The sequence below is a fragment of the Aquarana catesbeiana genome, linkage group LG09 (genome assembly GCF_042186555.1).
Source record: "Aquarana catesbeiana isolate 2022-GZ linkage group LG09, ASM4218655v1, whole genome shotgun sequence".
Lineage (NCBI taxonomy): Eukaryota > Metazoa > Chordata > Amphibia > Anura > Ranidae > Aquarana > Aquarana catesbeiana.
Window position 1 is genome coordinate 28,423,065 of NC_133332.1, and position 25,631 is coordinate 28,448,695.

The following is a 25,631-nucleotide window of genomic DNA, read 5'->3' on the forward strand; positions in this document are numbered from 1 at the left end:
TTGTACATTCATGAAGATTCCTGAACACCTTATGCTTCGGAACTTGGAGGTCACAAGAAGTAATTCCTCTTTAAGAGTATCCACCTTGAAAGCCACGGCAGCCATTCTAAAAACTCTGGTAACCAGCAATTCAGACCAGTAGCCGTTTTGGAACGGGTAATTATGTCATGTTGATTTTATCTTATATTCATTTGTGTTCTCTTAAATATTGATTAATTGAGTATATTACAATTGATAATTTTTCTCCCGAATCAATGACCGCCTTGTAGATTTTTCTCTAAAGATTCAATTTTTTTTTTTCATTTTTCATTTTGCATAGTTTCCATTTAATGACATAACAAACGTCTAATTTTATTTCACGCTGTTAACCACTTACTTACCTGCAGTATAGTATCGGTTGAATTTGTGAAATATAGACGTTCTGTCTAATTGTCATTTTACAAGGTTATTGATTCTACTTGGGAGTTTATCACTGTTGTACCACATCAAAGGTACTACACTCCAATTTAGCGGGTGTTTCAATTAACATTCAAGATTTTATGTAACGCATTTTAATTTTAATTTTATGTAATGTTTGTTTATGTCAACCGATGTATAGAACTATTTTGTATGATTACTTGTCTGGTGAATACATTTCATATTTTTAGACTGTGGTCATAATGGATTAAACCTTTATCTTAAAAATATCATCGTTAAAAATTACTTAATCATAAATACTGTGCAGGAAAACTTTCCTTAATAAGCACAACAGGTGGAACAAAACCCTGTGTCAAACTGGAGACTTTACAACATCCTAAAAATGCCTGTGGGCTGGCAGTTACTAATCCAAGGCTATATTTTTTCGCTTCCCAACTACAGCATCTTGCTGGATGGGAGTCTGAACAGACATCCCTTCCTGCCCGACAATTATTCGCTTTTCCATTTAAGGGTCGGTTTCCATGTCCTCGATGGTGCAAGAGGGGGTGTGTCGCTTGCTGATATGCCTACTTGTATGTTAATCTGTAAAGTAACGTTAAAAGAATGCTGGGTGTTTCATACCCTACCAGACTATACCCTACACTCCTATATGGGAAAATGATAAACTTCATCAAATTTTGGCTCTTAGAGGCTTTCAGATAGGGAAAATTGGGAATAACAACTTTAGCTCAGCTATATCCTTTGAGGATTTGAGGGGAGATTTATCTGTAGAAACCAATTGGTTTTACCAAATTCTTCAACTAAGACATGCTCTACATGCTCAGTTTTCTTCTGCTAAGTCATTTTTTCCCTCTATCCCTGTTTTAGACAAAATAGTACAAGCAGGGTCGATAAAAGGTGTAACTTCAGTTACTCATAGGGTATTGTTGGAAGAGTTCCTGTTGAACTTTCCCATCCGCTCTTAGGCTGGCTGGGAGAAAAATATTGGTCCCATCTCTGAGGAGATCTGGGACGATGTTCTCCGGTCCCCGTCTACGGTGTCTCTTTTTCCATCAAACAGACTGACCCAGATTTTTATTCTTCATAGAGTCTATAGAACTCCACCAGTTTCTCTGTGCAATTGGACTGAAATCTGAGCCAGCCTGTGCTAGATGTGGTAACAAAATAAACACAGGTACGCTAATATTTTTTTTTTTTTTGTGGGGATGTCCGAAATTCCAAAGATACTGGGTGGAGGTGATTGGTACCTTGAACAGGATATTGGATATTAACATTCCGGTTGAGCTGCTTAAATGTCTACTGGGTTATTGTGATACGTCTATTTACATCTCCCCTATTGGTAACACTATAAGGCGTGCACTTTTTGTTGTCCATAGACAGATTGCCCTTAAGTGGACCTCTCCTCATCCACTGACTGTATCTGAGAGGATCGTAGATCTCAATAGGATTATTCTCTTTGCAAAACATACATACTCCCTTAGGAACTCCATGAATAAGTTTGATGCTACCTGGTCTAGAGGGCTTCAATCCATGACTTAGGTATCATGTCGACCAATGGGTACTGTGTACTTTGTAATATTGGATACTATTATTCTTTTTTCTTTTCTTTTCTTTTCTTCTTTTTTGTCATATATGTACTCAGAGTGAGTGGGGGTTGGTGGGTAGGGGAGGTTTATTGAAGGGAGGTGGCTTATGGAGTTTTTTTTTTTTGGTTTGGTTTGGTGTGCTTTTGTTTTTATGGTTTGTCTGTATTGTTTTAATGTTGTTTCTATATAAAATAATAAAAAGGATTTAATTAAAAAAAAAGTACCATTTCTACAGATCACTAGATATAAGGCAATATCACCTCCGGAAAGCCTATGTCTATGTCCTATAATATGGTAGAGCCTATTCCACCTGTAACAGGTACACACTATTGATAGGCTGCTTCAGCTGACTTGTACACTTCCATTACCTATGTTAACCACCTTTGTCTTCACACTGCATAAACTGATGGCACTCATGTCTTCATACCCCAATGTACTCAGTGACCCAAAGCTGTAGAAATGTGGCAGTTACTTGCATTGCACTCCGTTAGTAACTTTAGACTAGGCAAGAACAAAGTTTCAAAAGCTTTACTTGAAAGTATGCAACATTACAAAGTCCAACACGAGAACAGTTCTTTTCCCTACATCCCTAATCCTAGCTCAGGCTATGTGCTGCCCCGGCATACCTGCACAGGTAGAGTCCATGTGATGAAAGGGTCCATTAGTGGCATTCTCCAGTGGGGATGAACCATGGGTCCCCATGGCCTTCTACATCATGGCAGTTGCAAAGTAAGAGACAGACTCCCACTCCTCAATCCTAAAGCTCCGGGCCCACGTCTCTCTCTCTTCTGACCATTGTCCCCATTTTTTATATCACAGGACCAGTGAGTCCGACCCAAAGAAAACCCGTCAAGCAGAAGAACCGGGAAAAACATTAACCCTCACCCTCCCATCCGGGGCAGCACCTAATTAACTCAAATTCAACCTGCTTATATTCTGACCAATTTCTCTTCATACAATGGACTTAAAATACTTGAGTTGTCGCCATAAAGCTGACTTCACCTCTTTATTTTTTAAACTGTAAATAAAAGGATTTAACATGGGGACCACAGCCGTGTTGAGCAAAGACAAAAGTTTACTTGACATAAAAGTGCCTCTTGGTGTGAAATATTGGCACACAATGGTCGTGTAGTGAAGAACAACAACTGTTATGTGAGAGGAGCACGTGTAGAAAGCTTTAGATCTCCCTGTAGTAGACTTCATTCTCAATATGGTGGCGATGATAAATGAATAGGAGACGAAGGTGAGCAGAAAAGGGGTGAAGGTTGAAAGTAAAACCCCCTCTGTGAAAATCAACAGTTTCAAAATGGAGGTGTCACTGCAGGAAAGGTTCATCAGGGCTACCATATCACAGAAGAAGTGATCAATTGTGTTTGAAGAGTAGCAGGAGAATCTAGATACAATGACCATGGCAGGAAGCATCTGTAGAAGACTAAATGACCAGCAGAATATGGCCAAACTAACACAGACTCTACCATTCATGACAGCTGAATAATGCAATGGGTTGCAGATGGCAACATAACGGTCGTAGCTCATGGCTGTAAGCAATATAAACTCATTGCCTGATAACCATGAAAACATACATACCTGTGCTATGCAGTCATTAAAAGGCACCACATTGTTTTTTATTACAATGCTACTTAAGATCTTATGTAGTGTCACTGTTGCAGAAGAAATATTGAGAATGGACAGATTACATAGGAAGAAGTACATGGGAGTGTGAAGATGAGAATCCAGGCAAACCAGCAGAAGAATGATCCAATTGCCACCAAGAGTGATGTTGTAAATGAAGAGAACCAGGTAGAAGGTCAGAACCTGAAGTATAGGGACATCCGAAATGCCTTTAAGAATGAAATAGTTCACCATTGTCTCATTTTTTGTAATCATGTTTTACTTAGTAGGCATGAAGGGAACAAAACTAATAACTAGAAATTGTACCAAATTATGTCTGGCAGTATATCTATTTTGGAAAATATTTTTTTTTGCCTTAATTTTTGTGAGACAGCATCAGATTATATTAGCAGGTCAAGGTTGGTACCAGACAATGACAAGTTTTACTGCAGGAAATTCACCATTAGTTAGAAAAGCACATGGCCTTTTTTGATCAATTTCATGAAGCAAAATTCTGCAAGAGCTAATACTGTCTTCTTTTTATTAGTACCAGAAGCAAGGCATAGAACAGGCCTGCCAAATATGTATTCTGTAAAATAAGTTAGATTACCAGTTAACAGCCCACACCTGTGGTAGAAACACCAGCAACATCAGAACACCTTTTGTAAAATAATATATCAGGTCAGGTGCAGACTGAAAACTGAGATCCAGTTTTTTCATAACGAAGACATCACAATGTTTCAAATTAAATGTATTTTAGTGCATAGAAAAAGTAATATATCAGGATACAAGAAATGAAACTCTTTGTGGTCTTTACAACAGACAAAAAACATTAATTAAGGCAGCGCTACATATACAGACAAGTTCCCACTGTCACAAGTGTGTTATCATAACAATGTATATAAGGGTATATAAGAGTAATCCTTGCAACTGTGTGATCACTTCACATTGACACAAATTCGGAGTGTTATTTTTACGTATGCATGCCTAAGAAAAAGTGTATATTAGGTTATGATGTCTCCAAAATATACCCCTGCTATCGAGTGATGGTAGCTTTGCCTATTTACAGGTTCTTGCTGTAGGTGAGCATTTTATATTCTACTGAAAGCCTGTAAACAAGTCCTTAATTGACTGTATTCTCCAAAGACCACCTTTGATTGCTAGCAATTATTTATGTAATTACCAAACTATACTAATTGTTTTTCATACTCTAAACCATCTATAGTTACAGCATTACACAATATATGATGTACTGAGATGACCTAGAGAAGTAAATAATGGCCATCAAAGCATGAATGGTTATCAAAGAATTTTCTCAGCTGCGCACCCACGTGGAAATAGTAAACTTGAGAAGGTTTTAAGGCAGGGGTCTCAAACTGGCGGCCCTCCAGCTGTTGCAGGAATACAAGTCCCATCATGCCTCTGCCTATGGGAGTCATGCTTGTAACTCTCAGCCTTGCAATGCCTCATGGGAATTGTAGTTTTGCAACAGCTGGAGGGCCACCAGTTTGAGACAACTGTTTTAAGGCAATCATGGTTTTGCAAAACTAAAGGCAAACAAATCTTGTACTGTAGAAAATATAAACAATGCAATGTGTGCAGCCGCCCGATCGCTACCACGCACCCTCATAATTTGCATTTCATAAACTGCTGCCCTAATATCATTTGAAAAAAACAAAAACAAATGTAACTATAACTCTTATTTTACTAGTGTGTCTGCTTTCAGAAAATATAGAATGTTTTAAGGTTTTAAGTAATATTCAGGCAATGATTTTTAACCACTTGGAGACTGGACACCCCCTTCCAGTCCAGGACATTTTTCAGTTTACAGCACTATCACACTTTGAATGACAATTACTCAGTTATGGAACATTGTACCCAAACAAATTTGATATAATTTATTTTGGCATAGAAAGAGATTTCTTTTGGTGATATTTAATCACCACAGTTTTTTTTTTACTTTTTACTACATAAAGGAAAAAAGAGATATTTTTAAAGAAAGAAAAAAGTTTTTAAAAAGTTTAAAACTGAAATTTATTTATTTTGCCTACATTTTTGTACCTTTTTCAGGCACTGCCTATTTCCATTCCTGCAGCCTTTTCTTGTCAAATCCGTGCCCTTTTTACTAAATTTAAATGGGCGAATAAACCACCAAGGATTAGTAGATGCCTCCTGACGTTACCCAAGTGCTTTGGCAGGGTAGCTGTCCCGGATGCATTTAAATAATATCAAGCTGCCCATCTTGGTAGAATGATTGATTGGTGCAGACACACAGATTTTAAACTCTGGACAGACATAGAACAACAGTTTAGTCCCGTACCCTTGCGTAGAACGTCTTGGTGTTACACAGCCCTACCGGCCTTAAAACGCATCCCATTATAGGCCCCAAACAGCGAATTGGCTTTAGGATTTGCTAGAATCCTAAATTCTCTTCTATACAATCATTGTTGTTCCCCATTCTGGGGAACCCTAGTTTTCTTCAAGGTATAGAACACGTTTAACAATCTCTTGGAGAAGGGCTGTTTTCAGGCCTCACATTTTTTGATCGCTGAGACTTGGCCCACGGTGTCTTCATTGACACTGTGGGGGGTGGTATGAAATAAACTTCTGGCAGGCATTGCAGTTATTTTTTTTTTTTTGATCTTTAGGACCACTGAGGAATTATCAACGTCAACGAACAACATTTGAATCATATTGTGATGAAAATGAACCTTTCTCTCTGACTATTTCCAAGATGTATGCTTTGTTAATTCCTCCCTCAGATGACTTTGTGATGCTGCACCTTAGTAAATGGGAAAGAGATCTCAATAAGATCTTTACACCAGCTCAGCGTCAGAATATTATCCATTTCTCGTTGAACTCATCTATCTGTATGCAAATTCAGGAATCTAATTATAAGAGGCATGGGATCACTGTTGGCTATGTAGAGAGGAACAGGGGACTTTATTTCACATCTTCTGGTCTTGTCCAAAGATTAGACAGTATTGGTCAGAGGTACAGAGGATTTCTCAAAAAAAATCACAGATCTTCCAATAACAGAAGATCCAGCTTTTTTCTTGCTTCACTCTTCACAAATTCTGCTACAGATATATAAAAAATCTATGTCACTTGGTAATGCCACCAAAGCCTGTATTACTCTTTGTTGGAGGGATTCTAAACCTCCTTCTATTGCTATGTGGCTGAACAGGGTCAGAAGTATCAATCCCATGGAGAACCCAGTGCTTTCCACTCAAGACAGAAAAAAAACAATATACTAAAATGTGGTCATCTTGGGATCTGTTTGTATATTCAGAAGAGGGGAAGAGGTTACTAGAGAGTTGTTCGGGGACGTGAGGTCCCCCCGCCTTTGTTCCCATCAATACACACAGGTAATCTATCTCCTCTGAGAATTGTTGTTTATGTTCTCTACATTTTTTTTGGTTCTGTTTTGTTTTGTTTCTTTAAAAAAAATAAAATGAAAAGGAGTCCATTTGGGTAAATCCTGATGCATTAGTGGTAGTTATTTTCTAAAATATGAAGACAAGAAGGGGCTTTATTGAGGCTAAAATATTATGTATATAGTTGTGGAATATTAAGCTACCCTAAAAGGTATCGGTACTATAAGAGATTGTGTATGTATTTTGTGGAACTTGATGTCTTAATGGACTCCCAGCTCTTCTAAAGAATTTATATATAAAAAAAAAAGTTTAAAACTTTGCAAATAATAATACATTTTCTTCATAAATGTGGGCCAAAATGTATTCTGATACATTTCTTTGGTGAACAAAAACAAAATCAGTGTATATTATTTACTCTGTGGGAAAGATATAAACCCTACAAATTATGGTATGTGTATTTGAAAGGTAATCAGTTCCAATGTACTGATGGCCTATCTCATTTCTTCAGAGCCTAAAATGCCAGGGTAGTACAAATACCGCGCCCCCCCCACCCCCCCAAATGACCCCTTTTTGGAAAGCAGCCAGTCCAAGTGTAGTGATTTAATAATATTGTATGGTAGTAGTATAGTGGTATCGTGAGTATGACAATTAATTAGTAAGTACTCTTCCGCAGCAACCCAATTCTTCCAGAGAGATGCACTTTATTGACTTCCAACACAGAACAAAGTCCAAAGTCCACAGATGACAGAAAAATCCGACAGAGTAGATATAATTCAGAGACCCATGTTCCTAGGTCTGTGTGTTCCCAGCCATACACAGACAAGCCTAACTTAAACTATAGACTGAATGCCGTGTTATATTTAGTAGACACTGAATGGCTGAGCAATTTGATTGGCCGTCTCCATTCAGGTCTTTTATATACTTTAGTCTTTCAGATAGACAACAACTCCCAGCCGTGAACAGCTGCAGTCATAAACCACCCCAATTTGTACTCCCACATATCAACATCAACATCAACAAGTCCCCTTAGATATGTGTAATTAGATTAGATTAACAGATACTACCTGAACACCCTTTGAGATGTTCAAATAGACTTGCATAAGATTAACACACAGGGTCTTCAGCTGTCCCCTTGCAATGTTAAAATTCAGTTGACTTGGACAATTCAACTGAATTTCTGCTCAACATGGCACTCCAATACAATATTATACATAAATTGGCCAACATATTACAACACCAAGGTATTTAATAAAAGGCATGGGTTTTTTTTTATAAGTTGTAATTTTTTTCACAATTTTCTTGGAAAATTTTGAAATTACAGTTTGGGGTTTTTTTCACAAAGTTGTCATTTTAACAAGGTATTCCTCACACACAGCATTGGGAATACTTACAATTACACACCAAAACACATTTTGCTACTTCTAGACTTTTTCACAGCTTAGACACATGGAGGTGTTCAAAATCCAAAGAGCAACTTTGGGCTTTCAAGGAGCATAAATTATGCATCTAATTCCCTGACTACCTATCATATTTTTTGAGTCCTAGTTAGGACAGGAGAAACGCCCACAAAATGAACACATTTTGGAAAGCAAACACCCCAAAGTATTTTCTGAAAGGCATAGTGAGTCTTTTGAAAATGTTGTTTTTTGCCACAAGTTTTTGGAAAATGCAGGAAAGAAGATGAAAATTTATTTTTTTACAATAAATTGTCGATTAATAAGATATTTCTAACAGATCATGAGCATACTTAGAATTACACCCCAAAATATATTCTGATATTCCTTCCAAGTATGGGGATACTGTATGTGTGAGACTTTTTCACTTCCTAGCCACATAGCAGGCCCAAAACCTAAGAAGCACCTTCAAGCATTCCAGGGGCATAAATTACACATCTCATTTGTTACCTATCTTAATTTTGGAGGCCCCTGAGCACTAGGAGAGTGAAACCATAAACCATAAAATTACCACATTTTAGAAATAAAACATCCCAAAGGTATTTTCTAATGCCGCTTACACACGAGCGGACTTTTGGACCGGACTGGTCCGACGGACAATTCGACCGTGTGTGGGCTTCATCGGACCTGCAGCGGACTTTTCCGGTCGAAAATCTGACGGACTTTAGATTTGGAACATGTTTCAAATCTTTACGTCGGGAACTCCACCAGACCCAGTTCCTATCGAAAAGTCCGCTCGTCTGTATGCTAGTCCGACTGACGAAAGCCAACGCTAGGGTAGCTATTGGCTACTGGCTATCAACTTCCTTATTTTAGTCCAGTCGTACGTCATCACGTACAAATCCGTCGGACTTTGGTGTGATCATGTGTAGGCAAGTCCGCTCGTTGGAAAAGTCTGTTGGAAGTCCGCCGAAAGTCCGTCGGACCAGTCCGGTCGAAAAGTCCGCTCGTGTGTACGCAGCATTAGAGGCATGATGAGCCTTTGAAGATGTAATTTTTTTTTGCGACAGGTTTTTGGAAAATGCGGGATGAAAATTAAAATGTATTTTTTACACAAAGTTGTCAATGAAGAAGATATTTCTCACACACATAGGCATACTTAGAATTACACCCCAAAACACATTCTGTGCAATACTGCATGAGATAGACTTCTTCACAGCCTAACCACTTAACCCCCTTTCACACTGAGGTGCTTTACAGGCATTTTTGGATTAAAATTAGGGCATGTAAAGCACCTGTAAAATGTCTCTACTACAGCCCCAGTGTGAAAAAAGAAAAATCCTCACCCCCCCCCCCAACCATATGTCAGTCTCCTTTATCTCATTTCTTCGCCTCCCTCTCTCCTCATCTGTTCATCTTTTCCACTGCCTACTCCATCAGTTTATCTGTATATTTCCTGGTTTTCTTAAAAACTATCAATTTTTCCCATATGTTATTAAATCTTTCTGCCTGTCTCTCCTCTCTACTATCAAGATAATGCATTTTAAATATATAATATATTCTTTCAAACCATTCCTTTATTGTGGGTTTTCCTTTCACTGCATTCAATAGGTATGGGATCAAGGCTGTCTTATGTTGTTTTTGAACTACTTGTTTTATGGAATAAACATGTTCATGGATCATTTAATATCACCTCCCCTATAATTTCCCTTATATAATGTTGTATCTCTTGCCAGAACTACTTTATTTTTATGCATTCCCACCATATATGAGCCATGCTGCCTATTTGCTTGCAGCCTCTCAAGCATAATGGGGATTTATCTTGTTGGTATTTTTGTATATTTTCGGGTGTTATATACCATCTCGTCAACCACTTATAGTTCATTTCTATTGTTTTTATATCAGTCACGTAATCATGTACTGCTCCCATCACTTTTACCATCTGTTGATCATTTAATCGTGAACCCAACTCCCCTTCTCATTTTCCAATGAATGGAGGATTTTCCAGTCCCTCAATATCCGTAATTATTTTATAGAGCTGAGATATTCCACGTTTCAGTGTTGTCTGTACATTACATAGATGTTCTATTGGGTTTAAGTTCTCCTCTGTTCTAATTGGCTGTGGTAATGTTATCGCAAAATGCTTCAACTGTAAATACCTCCATTAATTTATCTTTAATAAATCACCTTTATGTTTTAACTCATGGAACGTTTTTATTTTCCCTTTATCTACTACATCTTTTAATTGTGCATTTCCTATCCAGCTTCCAAAAAGTGTCCCTTTACCCAGTAAAAAAAAAATTGTCACAGAAAGTGCGATTAGTGGTGAATTATATTCCCATTTTTCTTGCCTATAGATTAAATTCCATACTTTAAAAACATTTCTTGTCAAATCATGTGTACCTTCATCCAGTGTTCTGTACTTTCGTGGTATCCATAATTTTTTATCTAACTGTGTTTCACTCAATGTGCTTTCCATATCCACCCATCTTTTTGCATTTTTTATTTTTGTCCATTCTATCATCCATGTTATTATAACTGCATTGTAATATCTTTTTATATCTGGTGCATTTTACCTCTACTTAATATTGCGTACTGTACTCTTGGGTTCTTGCCCTGCCAAATGTATCTTAAAATCATTGTTTTAATTGTCCTAAAAAAAAAAGCCTGGGGAAGTTTTATTGGTATCATTTGAAATTTGTATACTATTTTCGGGAGTATTACCATTTTTAACATGTTTATGCTTCCCATCCACGACACCGGACGTGTTGATAGTTTTTTCATTTCTGTTTTTATTTCATTGAGCAGTGGGATAAAGTTAGCTTGGTACAGTTTCCCAAGGGAGGCATTTAATTTTATTCCAAGATATTTTAGTTCTTTCCCCTCCCATATGAATGGGAATTCACTTTGTAATGCTAGTGCTTCCTTCTTACTTAGACTTATAGTTAAAATTTCTGATTTTATTGGATTCATCTTAAAGTTTGAGAGTTCCCCCAAAAGGGAGGAGCCTAAGAATGGCGCCGGCAGGGAGCCCATAGTAGGAGTCATAGGAGCCCCCAGCCCTCTAAAATGCAGAGGTAGAATTGCAGTCCGGTTTCAATCCCTTTCAGCCACACACCTGGTATCCCTGCCCCCTTACCCAGCGGCCTCTCCAAGATTCAGGAGACAGAGACGGAGGACTGGCAGCGTATGGGCTGCTGAGGAGAGGGAAAGCTCAGACCCCAGCAACGATCGGGAGATTTGGCTGCGCTCTGATTCCCGGAAGTGGAAGGGCGTCACAAATGCTCGGAGGCCCTCGGCGGGGCAGGGACACACTCAGCTGCACTCGGCAGTGATCAGTGAAGCCCGAAGAGTGAGAGGAAGTCATGGGCAATACCGTTTGGAGCCCAGTCGGCATACTAAGAATTTGGAGGGAGTATAGGGCTCCCAGCACATGCGAGAGATAAAGCGGAGTGGCACACAGGAGACTCTGATAAACCCCCCATCTGAATTGACAAGGAGAGACATTAATCAACAAGCCGCATAGAGGAAAAAAGGACTACCCCCATCCCTGTTCCTTACACAAGCTGAACCTGAATGGACTAAAGATGAGAGAAGGTGTGGTGAGTACTTTTTTTTTACTGTTTCTTGTTACTTGTTACACTTAACGACTGTCATATGATCAAAACATCTGGAGCATTCAGTACATGGATGAAAGTGTCTATTGTGGTTGAAGTACAGTCAGCTCACCACTATTAGTAAAAAAGGAAGGGGAGCAGACAAGAATAAAGAGGCATAAAATATGAGGGGGAGAACAGCAAGAGGAGGTGTAGTGGCAAAATCACTAAAAACTAAGCCTAAGCCCTGGTCCAATAAAAAAGTACATGACCCAGGAAGGCAAACAATAGAGAAGCAACAAGGGTCCCATGTAGACATGTGCATTTCGTTTCGTTCCGAATCGAAATTCGGACTAATTTTTCATTATTCGGAAATTCGTATACATCCGAATTTCTGAATTACAAAAGTAACGAATTTAAACGAATCCGAAATAACAATTCAAATAAAAAAAAGCCAACAAAATAAGGATTCAAATCAAATTCAAAAACAAATTCAAATTGAATTTGAAAACAAATTCGAAAAAATAGAAATCTGTTTTCTAAAAAATACAATAGAATAGAATATAAAACAATAAGGCAATAGAATAAAAATAAAAGAATAGTAAAGAATAGAATAGAATTTAATAGAATGCAATAAAATAGAATATGACCGTCTTCCGAAATTCGAATTCCGAATAGTATAAATTCGAATTTGAGAATAGATTGGAATATAATTCAAAACAATGGAAACTAAAATAGAAAAGAATAGAAAAACAATAGAACAGAATAGAATAAAATATAATATATATTATATTTTATTCTATTCTGTTCTATTGTTTTTCTTTTCTTTTCTTTTCTATTCTGTTCTAATCTTTTCTATTCGAATTTGAATTCATTCTATACAAAATTCGAATTTCTTATAGAATGAAATCGAATTTGAATAGAAAAGATTAAAATAGTTTTGTTTCGAATTCAAAAAAATTTTGACCAAATGCGAAAAAAGTCGATCAAATTTGAAAAATTTGATCAAATTCGAAAAAAATCTACCGTATTACAAAAGACTACCAAATTTGAAAAAATCCTACCGCATTGGAAAAAATTTGACTGAATTTGAAAAAGTAAACTATATATAACCATTTTCCAAAATTCTAATTTCGTATAGAATGAAATCGAATTCTAATAGTAGAGATTAGAATAGAATAGAAAATAACAGAAAAGAATAAACTAAAAAAACAATAGAACAGAATAGAATAAAATATAACATATATTATATTTTATTCTATGTTGTTCTATTGTTTTTCTAGTCTATTATTTTCTATTATTTTCTATTCAAATCTTTTCTATTCAAATTCAAATTCATTCTATCTGAAATTCGAACTTCTGAAGCCATCTTCCGAAATTCAAATTTCAAATAGAATGAATTCGAATTCAAATAGAAAAGATTACAATAGAATAGAAAAGAAAAGAACAGAAAAGAATAGCATAGAAAAACAATAGAAAAGACTAAAAAAAAAATTATATATAATTTTTTTTTTATTCTGTTCTATTGTTTTTCTATGCTATTCTTTTCTATTTTCTATTCTATTCTAATCTTTTCTACTCAAATGCGAATTCATTCTATACAAAATTTGAATTTCAGGAGATGGCTTCTGAAATTCGAATTTCAGATAGAATGAATTTGAATTCGAATAGAAAAGATTTGAATAGAAAAGAATAGACTACAAAAACAATAGAACAGAATAGAAAAATATATAATATATATATATATATATATATTAACATAAACAAAGGGACATGTTCTCCAATGCAAATATATTTACTGAATCTTCAAATCATCAAAGTCGTCATGTATATGATGATGACTTTGATGATTTGAAGATTCAGTAAATATATTTGCATTGGAGAACGTGTCCCTTTGTTTATGTTATTGGATATCGGTGGAGAACAGGGAGTCCACCTTGACACCATTCCAGTCTAACAGCAAGGACAAAGAAAAGAAAGAAAAGAAAAGGCAGTAACCCACCCAAAGTTTAAATCTGAATATATGAAACCTCTTCCAAAATTTTAATTTCATATAGAATGAAATCGAATTTGAATAGAAAAGATTAGAATAGAATAGAGAATAGCATAAAAAAATAAAACAGAACAGAAAAAAATATAATATATATGTATTTATATATATATCTATATATATATAGATATATATATATCTATATATATATATATATATCTATATATATATATATATATCTATATATATATATATATATAGATATATATATATATATATATATATATAAAAATCTATATATATATATATATATATTTCTATATATATATATATATATAGATATATATATATCTATATATATATAAAACCATCTTCCGAAATTCGAATTTCGTATAGAATGAATTTGAGTACAAAAGATTAGAATAGAATAGAAAATAATAGAAAAGAATAAACTAGAAAAACATATATTATATTTTATTCTATTCTGTTCTATTGTTTTTCTATTCTTATGTTTTCTATTATTTTCTATTCTATTCTAATCTTTTCTAGTCAAATTTAAAATCATTCTATACAAAATTTGAATTTCGGAAAATGGTTATATATATAAATATTATATATATATATAACCATTTTCTGAAATTCTAATTTCATATAGAATGAAATCTAATTAGAATAGAATAGAAAATAATAGAAAATAATAGACTAGAAAAACAATAGAACAGAATAGAATAAAATATATTATATTTTTTTTCTATTCTGTTCTATTGTTTTTCTATGCTATACTTTTCTAGCATTTTCGATTCTATTCTAATCTTTTCTATTCAAATTCGATTTCATTCTATACGAATTTGGAATTTTGGAAAATAGTTATATATAGTTTACTTTTTCAAATTCGGTTGAATTTTTTCGAATGCGGCAGAAGTATTTCGAACTTGATTGTTTTTTTCGAATTCGGTAGATTTTTTTCGAATGCGGTCGAATTTTTGCGAATTCGAATACGAAACGAAACGAATCCCGAAAACGAATGTAATGAATGCAACTTATTTAACTAAACAAATTTAGTTAAATAACGAGTTGAAACGAAACAAAACACATTTTTTCATCATACACATGTCTAGTCCCATGGGAAGCAGACAGACATGAAAGAGAAAAAAGGTCAAAATAGATTATCACCAGACATGAGCATACTTGTCCATTTCCAAATCTTGATCGATTCTTGAGTGGCTATCACTTTGTGATCCTGTTCCTCATTCCAGCATCTGGGTTTTGGCTATTGCATTCTTCCAGTCTCTGTACACCTGCAAGGTGATTGATGTTGTCAATCACCTGTTATAAGCAAGCCAAATGCTTGATCTCATGCTTGTGATAGAAAGTGATAGGTGTGTTGTTCCCGATCAAACTCCCTATCTGTATGCCCTGCTCTGGTAGGTTTTTTTTTCCATAAAATTTTATTGAAGTGAATAAAACATACAGAAATACATTTTCACATATGGTGTCAAAAGAGTATTTAGAAAATAATTGGAAGAACATTGAATTACATTACATATTTCAGAAATGAAATTGGCATATATGAGACAAATAATCAAATATGATATGGGTTTGTCATATCAAGATTATATAGACATGAAAACTGTTGTTCTTCGATGGGGTGTGAGTCATTATGAATTGAGTCTAATTTTCTAATATTTGTGTTGAATGTTGTGTTGTATGGATTGCTTAAAGCTGTGATCAATAAAGTAGTATATAAAAAGAGAAACAAATCGAAACACATGGGATATGGGTATAGAAGGGGGGAAAAAGGGGGGGTGTGAGGGAGGGGGTGGGCTTCTCAGACTACACTTTCACTCGACTGGAGTTGATGATAGTGATTATTATATTTGGAGAGGTAATATTTCTTTAATGTGGATTTGTAGGTCCCGTTTCCCTATAAGTATTGCATTAGGGACCTGGTTTGAGTTTGTCAGAGAGAAGAGTATTTGGGTTTTTAGTTATAGAAAAGTGAGTTTGTTATCCATTATCCATTGAGTATGCATCTGTGGATTTGAAACGTTTTCAACTGTACCATGTTGCTGTGAATTTGGGTAGTGTTTCGTGAGAGATGCTAATAAGTTCTTCAATATTTTCAATGTTATTTAGTCTGCGGTATCATTCCTCTCTCATTGGAGCAGATGGAGAACGTCAATGGCAAGGGATACATTGTCTAGCTGCGTTTATCATAAACATGTTGAGTGATTTGAGGTATTGGCTTTTGTGAATCTTGGTGTGGTGAAGTAGGTAGGTTGCAGGGGAAAAGTCGTTATTATGAGATGTGATTGAGATGATGGTGTCGTGAACTGTCCTCCAAAAAGTCTGGATGACTGGGCACAACCACCAAATATGAAGCATGGTACCTTCTTCCGTGTCACATCGCCAACACCCATTTGTGGTAGAGCACGAGAATTTGTGGAGCAGTGAAGGGGTTCTATACCATTTTGAGAGAATCTTATATCCTTATTCTTGGGTGGCTACATTGAGGGAGACCTTGTGGATATATGTACAGATTGTTTCCCATTCAGAGTCAGTGATTTTGATATCAAGATCCTGCTCCCATGAGGAGAACACCTTGCTGGAGAATGCTAAACTGTCTTTAAAGAGAGATATATAGAGGGCAGATATGAGATGTCTTTGGGGAGTATTCTTGGAACATAGTTCCTCTAGGGTGGTTAAGTCTCTCGTCCAATGTTGTGTAGTAGTCCTTCTGGTCAGGAAATGTTTCAGTTGTATGTATGTCCATCTTGGAATGTGATTGGGAGATAGTTTAGCATTTAGATCTTCCAGTGATAAGAAAGTTCCTCCTCTATTGAAAAATTGTTGCGCTCGTATGTCTTTGTGGGGCCAAATATGGATCAGGAAGTTGTCATTTGTTCCGGGGGTTCTGCTAGTTTTGGACTTCCCTGTGTATGACTTTGGACTGGATTATTGGACTATTCCCTTAACTCAACCTGCCTTTTACCTGGACTGCCATAGAACTACGCTATTTGTCTGCTAACCGCAAGTATCTGTTTGCTTTGCTCAGTTCGCATCTGCCCTGGCCTGGTGACCAGGCACTATAGCATTGTGTATAAGTCCTGGGGGCAACCGAGTACCAGTAGGTCTGCTTGCCTTATGGGAAAGGGGGCTGCTATAGGTGAAACACACAGTAGCCAGCTATAGTGTCTGACCACGCGTTGGGGTAGACATGACACATAGACATGGGACACAAAGAAGAACAACAGCTGAACGGTCAATTACCAACAAAAGTAGAGATGGCGGCCATGTTTGCTGCATTGGAAAACTCTCTGAAAACAGAAATGGCAATAATACACAAGGACTTAGGACATGTACTTTCAAGAGTGGAAGACTTGGAAAAGAGATTGGATAGCCATACACAAACAATACAAGAAATAAAAGGAGAAATAAAAGACCTGAAAAGTGAACAAAAGGCAGCTGGCACATAAAATGGAAGACCAGGAAAATTGACACAGAAGGAAGAATTTGAGAATACGTGGTTTACCAGAACCCACACAAGGAGGGGACCTAGTAGAAAAAATGTGGTAAATATTAAATCCAATACTGGGCAGAAAAGAAGCAAACCCAATAAAAATAGAAAGAGTACATAGTGTCAAAAGATCTAAAGGTATACCAACGGAAACTTTAAGAGACATAATTGTAAGATTTCATAATTTTGAGGAAAAAAATAAATATGGGGGAATTTGAAGGGCAAGTCACCAATAAAATATGAAGAAAAAAACCTCAAAGAATTTTGTGGATCTGTCACAGGGGATGTTAAGAAGAAGGAGGCTACCAAAACCTCTACTGGAACTGATGCAAAATCATGAGATACAATATAATTGGGGCTTCCCAGCCTGCCTGGTAGGATAAAATGATGGATGTACCGCAAAGCTTAAGTTCCCAGAAGAAACACAAGACTTCTGTAAAAGACTGGAAATTCCTATCCCATAAATCCCAAGATGGACAGTAGTGAGGAAGGAATCAACAATACAAGACGAAGATCAAGTTGGCCCCCCACTCCCTTTCCTAAGAACCCCCCAACCCTCCCAATCTCCGATCCTGGTATCAGGCGCAGGTTAGGGGAGGAGAGGGGGGCGTGAAGAGATAGAATTAGGATGATGTTGTTAAACTGCTTAACCTATGATGTTAGAGGGTTAAATACTCCAGAAAAAAGGTACAAGGTACTAAATGAAATTAGAAGGTACTCTGCAAACATGTTTTTACAAGTGACTCACATACCACAAAATGAAAATGTAAACTATACTCAAAATTCTATCCAATATAGTACTATGGAGACCCCCTACAAGAAGAGCGAAAGGGGTAGCAGTAGGAATGGCAAAAGATGTAAGCTTTGTATTGGAAGACAGGAAAGTAGATCCAGAAAGACGTTAACTATTTTTGAAAGGAAACTTACAGGGGATGGAGTGTACACTGGCTAGTGTTTACTGCCCTAACAAAAGCTATTTGAAAGAGATCTTGAATTTAAATAATGGACTTTAAAAAAGGCAGTATAGTCTTGGCAGGAGACTTTAACTTTTGTTTGGATTCTCAGATAGACAGTACGTCGAATGCACAGGGGACTGGAAATGACCAACTAAGAATGATAAAGAAAACATGACATCAATGCCAGTTGACGGATGTATGGAGGGCCCAACATCCAAGGGCAAGAGACTATTCATTCCATTCGTCAGTGCATAATACATACTCAAGTTAGATTATATTCTGGTGGAGCATAGACTTTTGGAGGCAGTAGTTAATTCATCCATTGAAATAACAACACTCTCAGATCAGGCCCCAGTAATTGTGGAGTTGAGGCCCAAGGGGACCCAGAATAGAATAAATAAATGGAGATTGAATGAAGATCTGATACAAGATATAGAAGTGGAAACAAAAATAACAAAGAAATAGAACAATACTTTCTGTTTAATGGGTCTCTGGAGGTCTCAAAGGCTACAATATGGGAAGCGCATAAGGAATATATCAGGGGTATACTGATCTCTATAGGAGCCAGGAAAAAGAAGGAAAGATCAAGAGACATGGAAAGGACAGCAAAAGAAATACATGAATTGGAACAGATGCATAAAAAGAGTCTAGACATTGAAATACATAAAAAATGAACAACTAAAAGAGATCATCTAAAAGACTTTTGGAACAGGAAACAAGAAAAGTTTTTAATAAAGCAGCAAAAGACAAATATAAATGGGAGAATAAACCAGGAAAATATCTTGCATGAACTATAAATTATAAAAAAATATTTAAATTATATAGAAAAGATAAAAAATAGTAAAGGAGAAATGGTATAAGAAACATCAGAAATTGCAAAAGTTTTCCAAAGTTACTACAGTGCTCTCTATTCATATGGGAGAAAGAAACGCGAGAAGTAGAAACAAAAAGAGACAAAAAATACAGGAATATTTAAAAAAAGCAAAACTACCAAAAGTTTCAATGGAAAAACTACAGGCCTTGGAAGACCAAATAGCATATGAGGAGATCAGAACAGCAATAAATAGTAAAGCAGTAGGAAAGAGTCAAGGGCCTGATGTATTTACAATAAGATATTATAAAAAATTTAAGAAACAACAATAACCAAAATTATGTGAATATCTAAATGGCTTGGGCGAGGGGGAGGAGATGAGGAGAGAGTCCCTGCGGGCATATGTTGCGGTTATACCCAAAGAGGGAAAAGATGCTACATTATGTTCCAACTATAGACCAATAGCATTGTTAAATTCTGATACTAAACTTTTTGCTAAAGTGCTAGCAACAAGATTAAAGACGTTAATGCCAGAGTGGATCCATGTGGACCAAATGGGGTTCATACCCATACCAGGAAGAGAAAGATAATGGGATAAGAACATTGTTATTGTTACAAAAGGAGAGAAGTGGGAAATACCCAGTACTATTCCTGTCAATAGATGCGGAAAAGGCTTTGACAGGGTAGACTGGGGATTCACGATGGAAATGATAGAAAACTTGCGAATAGAACCAAAAATGACCCAATGGATTAAAAATCGATACAATCACCCCACAGCGTTGGTTAATGTTAATGGGAGTATGTCATCACCTTTTGACAACAAGACAAGGATGCCCACTGTCGCCCCTCCTGTATGTACAGTACTATCATTGGAGGCTTTTCTGACAACCATACGGAATAGTGCAGACATGGGGGGCAAGGATAGGAGACGAAGAACACAAGGTGTCAGCATATGCCGATAACATCTTGTTTTATATATCTAAATCTAGATTAACACTTATTAACTTAATGAAAGAATTGTTAAACCTCTTTTAATCATTTTCAGTTACTTGGGGTATAACCTCTATCAGATAATATTGAGGCTTTCTCATACATATACCATCTCGGAGGTTTGGGATTCAAAGATAGAGTGGCTTACTTTACATCTCTAGCTACCTAGTACCTTTCCCACCCACAATACTTGCATTTATTCCTTTGAAATATTTTTTATCATATCTGGGTTTCCCTGCCAATATCAGGTAAGAGCCTATAACATCTAGGCCCCCTTGCTTTTTTTTTAAATCACATCACCCTTTTTTTGCACACTTATTATTTACAAATAGGAGTCTGCTCTGCTTCCCCAGTGAGGACCGGGAGGCCATCCCCACGGGCTCCCCAGGCTTCTTCCCCCATTGGACCAACACGCCAAGTCTTACAGTTTGAAGGTAAATAAATAGATAAACTAATCCAGTATAAATCTATATTATAGGTTCTATAATCAATTTCTCAGCTTTCCTGGTTTGTCCTTGGTTTATGAGATATTGCTGGACATCAAATAAACTGTATGCAATCCTGTTCTGTCAAAGAGTTTTATGCTATATTATTCCCATTAGAATACTATTTGGGCAATTGTGAATGCCCCAAAAACATACACTGCTTTTAGAAATTACATATAAAGAATGTCAATATTTGTTAATACTGTTTTATAACTTTGTCAATATTGCATTCTTAGGTTACTATGATACTTTTATTGTATTCAGGCTACTCTATGGCTCTGACGAAGCAGGGTTTCCCGTGAAACTACCATACCAAAAATTATGTAAAAACGTATAACGTTTATTATATATAGAAAAAAAAAACACGTAATAAAGAATAAACAAATACAAATGGATGCATTATGATGTACAAATGTTTGGCGAAAAAGACATGACACAAAATCCTAAACCCAACGACATTTCAGAGATGAACCGCCACAGGGCTAGGGGTATGATGCTTTCTGGGGGTTCTTTGTGTGACTGAGAGTCCTGCTGCTGTGTCTACCTGCAGAGTGACACTTCTCAGACCTCCCAGCAGCCCTCCCCCTTCTCCATCGGTCTGTATACCTTTCACCTTTACAAATTAAGATCCTCCTCATATTTTGGGCCCCAATGCATGTGTCAGCTTGCTGCTGGTCTGTTTATCGGAATCCAGTAGGGCTGTTGGATGTGAGGAAGGGATTTTTACTCTTTTCCCTTCCCTTCCTCCATGCCAATCTTTTAATTTTATTCTATATTGACCGTTGTCCGGTGGATGTGGTCCGTGGGGGACCCCTCGCCTCAGTTATTCCTCACTTTTTAAAGTTTGTTTGGATGCGTCTATGTTAGGGATGAGCTTCGAGTTCGAGTCGAACTCATGTTCGACTCGAACATTAGCTGTTCGCAAGTTCGCCGAACACCGAACAATTTGGGGTGTTCGCGGCAAATTCGAATGCCGCGGAACACCCTTTAAAAGTCTATGGGAGAAATCAAAAGTGCTAATTTTAAAGGCTTATATGCAAGTTATTGTCATAAAAAGTGTTTGGGGACCCGGGTCCTGCCCCAGGGGACATGTATCAATGCAAAAAAAAGTTTTAAAAACGGACGTTTTTTCAGGAGCAGTGATTTTAATAATGCTTAAAGTCAAACAATAAAAGTGTAATATCCCTTTAAATTTCGTACCTGGGGGGTGTCTATAGTATGCCTGTAAAGGGGCGCATGTTTCCCGTGTTTAGAACAGTCTGACAGCAAAATGACATTTGGAAGGAAAAAACACATTTAAAACTACCCGCGGCTATTGCATTGCCGACAATACACATAGAAGTTCATTGATAAAAACGGCATGGGAATTCCCCCCAGGGAAACCCCGAACCAAAATTAAAAAAAAAAAAAAATGACGTGGGGGGGTCCCCCTAAATTCCATACCAGGCCCTTCAGGTCTGGTATGGATATTAAGGGGAACCCCGGCCAAAATTTAAAAAAAAAAATGACGTGGGGTTCCCCCTAAATTCCATACCAGACCCTTCAGGTCTGGTATGGATTTTAAGGGGAACCCCGCGCCAAAAAAAAAAAAAAAATGGCGTGGGGTTCCCCCAAAAATCCATACCAGACCCTTATCCGAGCACGCAACCTGGCAGGCCGCAGGAAAAGAGGGGGGGACGAGAGTGCGGCCCCCCCCCTCCTGAACCGTACCAGGCCACATGCCCTCAACATTGGGAGGGTGCTTTGGGGTAGCCCCCCAAAACACCTTGTCCCCATGTTGATGAGGACAAGGGCCTCATCCCCACAACCGTGGCCGGTGGTTGTGGGGGTCTGCGGGCGGGGGGCTTATCGGAATCTGGAAGCCCCCTTTAACAAGGGGACCCCCAGATCCCGGCCCCCCCCCTGTGTGAAATGGTAAGGGGGTACTTACCCCTACCATTTCACTAAAAAACTGTCAAAATAGTTAAAAATGACAAGAGACAGTTTTTGACAATTCCTTTATTTAAATGCTTCTTCTATCTTCCTTCATCTTCTTCTTCTTCTGGTTCTTCTGGCTCTTCTGGTTCTTCCTCCGGCGTTCTCGTCCAGCATCTTCTCCGCGGCGTCTTCTATCTTCTTCTCCTCGGGCCGCTCCGCACCCATGGCATGAGGGGAGGCTCCCGCTCTTCTCTTCATCTTCTTCTTCATCCTCTTCTCTTCTTCATCTTCTTCATCTTCATCTTCTCTTCTTTTCTTCTCCGGGCCGCTCCGCATCCATGCATGGAGGGAGGCTCCCGCTGTGTGACGGCGTCTCCTCGTCTGACGGTTCTTAAATAACGGGGGGCGGGGCCACCCGGTGACCCCGCCCCCCTCTGACGCACGGGACATGACGGGACTTCCCTGTGGCATTCCCCGTGACGTCACAGGGAAGTCCCGCAAGTCACCGTGCGTCAGAGGGGGGCGGGGTCACCGGGTGGCCCCGCCCCCCGTTATTTAAGAACCGTCAGACGAGGAGACGCCGTCACACAGTGGGAGCCTCCCTTCATGCATGGATGCGGAGCGGCCCGGAGAAGAAAAGAAGAGAAGATGAAGATGAAGAAGATGAAGAAGATGAAGAAGAGAAGAGGATGAAGAAGAAGATGAAGAGAAGAGCGGGAGCCTCCCCTCATGCCATGGGTGCGGAGCGGCCCGAGGAGAAGAAGATAGAAGACGCCGCGGAGAAGATGCTGGACGAGAACGCCGGAGGAAGAACCAGAAGAGCCAGAAGAACCAGAAGAAGAAGAAGATGAAGGAAGATAGAAGAAGCATTTAAATAAAGGAATTGTCAAAAACTGTCTCTTGTCATTTTTAACTATTTTGACAGTTTTTTAGTGAAATGGTAGGGGTAAGTACCCCCTTACCATTTCACACAGGGGGGGGGCCGGGATCTGGGGGTCCCCTTGTTAAAGGGGGCTTCCAGATTCCGATAAGCCCCCCGCCCGCAGACCCCCACAACCACCGGCCACGGTTGTGGGGATGAGGCCCTTGTCCTCATCAACATGGGGACAAGGTGTTTTGGGGGGCTACCCCAAAGCACCCTCCCAATGTTGAGGGCATGTGGCCTGGTACGGTTCAGGAGGGGGGGGCCGCACTCTCGTCCCCCCCTCTTTTCCTGCGGCCTGCCAGGTTGCGTGCTCGGATAAGGGTCTGGTATGGATTTTTGGGGGAACCCCACGCCATTTTTTTTTTTTTTTTGGCGCGGGGTTCCCCTTAAAATCCATACCAGACCTGAAGGGTCTGGTATGGAATTTAGGGGGAACCCCACGTCATTTTTTTTTTTTAATTTTGGCCGGGGTTCCCCTTAATATCCATACCAGACCTGAAGGGCCTGGTATGGAATTTAGGGGGACCCCCCCACGTCATTTTTTTTTTTTTAAATTTTGGTTCGGGGTTTCCCTGGGGGGAATTCCCATGCCGTTTTTATCAATGAACTTCTATGTGTATTGTCGGCAATGCAATAGCCACGGGTAGTTTTAAATGTGTTTTTTCCTTCCAAATGTCATTTTGCTGTCAGACTGTTCTAAACACAGGAAACATGCGCCCCTTTACAGGCATACTATAGACACCCCCCAGGTACGAAATTTAAAGGGATATTACACTTTTATTGTTTGACTTTAAGCATTATTAAAATCACTGCTCCTGAAAAAACGGCCGTTTTTAAAACTTTTTTTGCATTGATCCATGTCCCCTGGGGCAGGACCCAGGTCCCCAAACACTTTTTATGACAATAACTTGCATATAAGCCTTTAAAATTAGCACTTTTGATTATTCATGTTCGTGTCCCATAGACTTTAACGGTGTTCGCTTGTTCGAGCGAACTTTTTTCCTGTTCGCATGTTCTGGTGCGAACCGAACAGGGGGGTGTTCGGCTCATCCCTAGTCTATGTACTGTTTTGCTATTATGATACAATGTACTTCCTTGAAAAACCCCTGATGGAGGAGACTACGGTTCATCTCTGAAACATTGTTGGGTTTAGGATTTTGTGTCATGTCTTTTTCGCCAAACGTTTGTACATCATAATGCATCCATTTGTATTTGTTTATTCTTTATTTATTATGTGTCTTTTTTTCTATATATAATAAACTATACATTTTTACATAATTTTTGGTATGATAGTGCCTTCAAAGTCCCACCCCTAGGGGGTTTCTCCATTTCCATGTTTATTTGGGATGTGGCACACCTTGCTAGCAGCCTTGTTTGGATATCCTTGGTCCAACATAACAGTAACTGTATCTTTACAACTGTAACGTGTTCTAAATTAATATATAGAAAAATAAAGTTTGAATATATATTTAAATTTGTGGTATATATCTTTATTCAAACCCTACAGAGATACACACAAAGTCCCACCTCACTTTACCTTTACCCCTGATTTTGTATCTTTTCTTTGGGATGGTACCTATGTAGGGTTATGATTGTTCCACATTTACCCCCACCCTTGTGCACTCTCAGAGAGTTACTTTTTACACTTTGTAGTATTTTTTGTTTCAATAGAGTTTTATTGTATATTGAACAGAAAGTATACAGTATTAGAAGGTCATATAATAATACAATGAATATACAATTTTTCAAAAGATAAGTGTAAACAGTCAAAGTATGCTTATAAAAAGCTTATAGAAGAAATAAGATTATGGATAATAATGTTAAGATAATAAAAGCAAAATTTGTAATTTCACCTATACCTTTTATATAACAATTCACACAATCTAAATGAGCTGCGAAAATTGTACACAAGTAAATTATATTAAATACCTTAAATCTGGTAAATTAAATAAAGTAATTTTGTGTGTAATAGAACAAACCAAATAACTATAAATAAATGATATGAAAGCTTAGGATAGGTTGGCTTAGAAGTAATCTTAACAATGAAGGGACACATACG

The 25,631-nt window shown here is 37.8% G+C and overlaps 1 protein-coding gene across 1 annotated transcript; it reads right to left on the bottom strand.

Annotated features, from left to right (window-relative positions):
• Positions 1-2,954: 2,954 nt before the first annotated feature.
• LOC141108874 (olfactory receptor 6C1-like) lies at positions 2,955-3,869 on the bottom strand. The gene has a single exon (XM_073600843.1). The coding sequence runs from the start codon at positions 3,867-3,869 to the stop codon at positions 2,955-2,957; it is 915 nt and encodes a 304-aa protein (XP_073456944.1).
• Positions 3,870-25,631: the final 21,762 nt, after the last annotated feature.

Excerpts from the sequence above, each read along its gene's own strand:
- LOC141108874 (XM_073600843.1), bottom strand. The coding sequence starts at position 3,869 with ATGGTGAACTATTTCATTCTTAAAGGCATTTCGGATGTCCCTATACTT.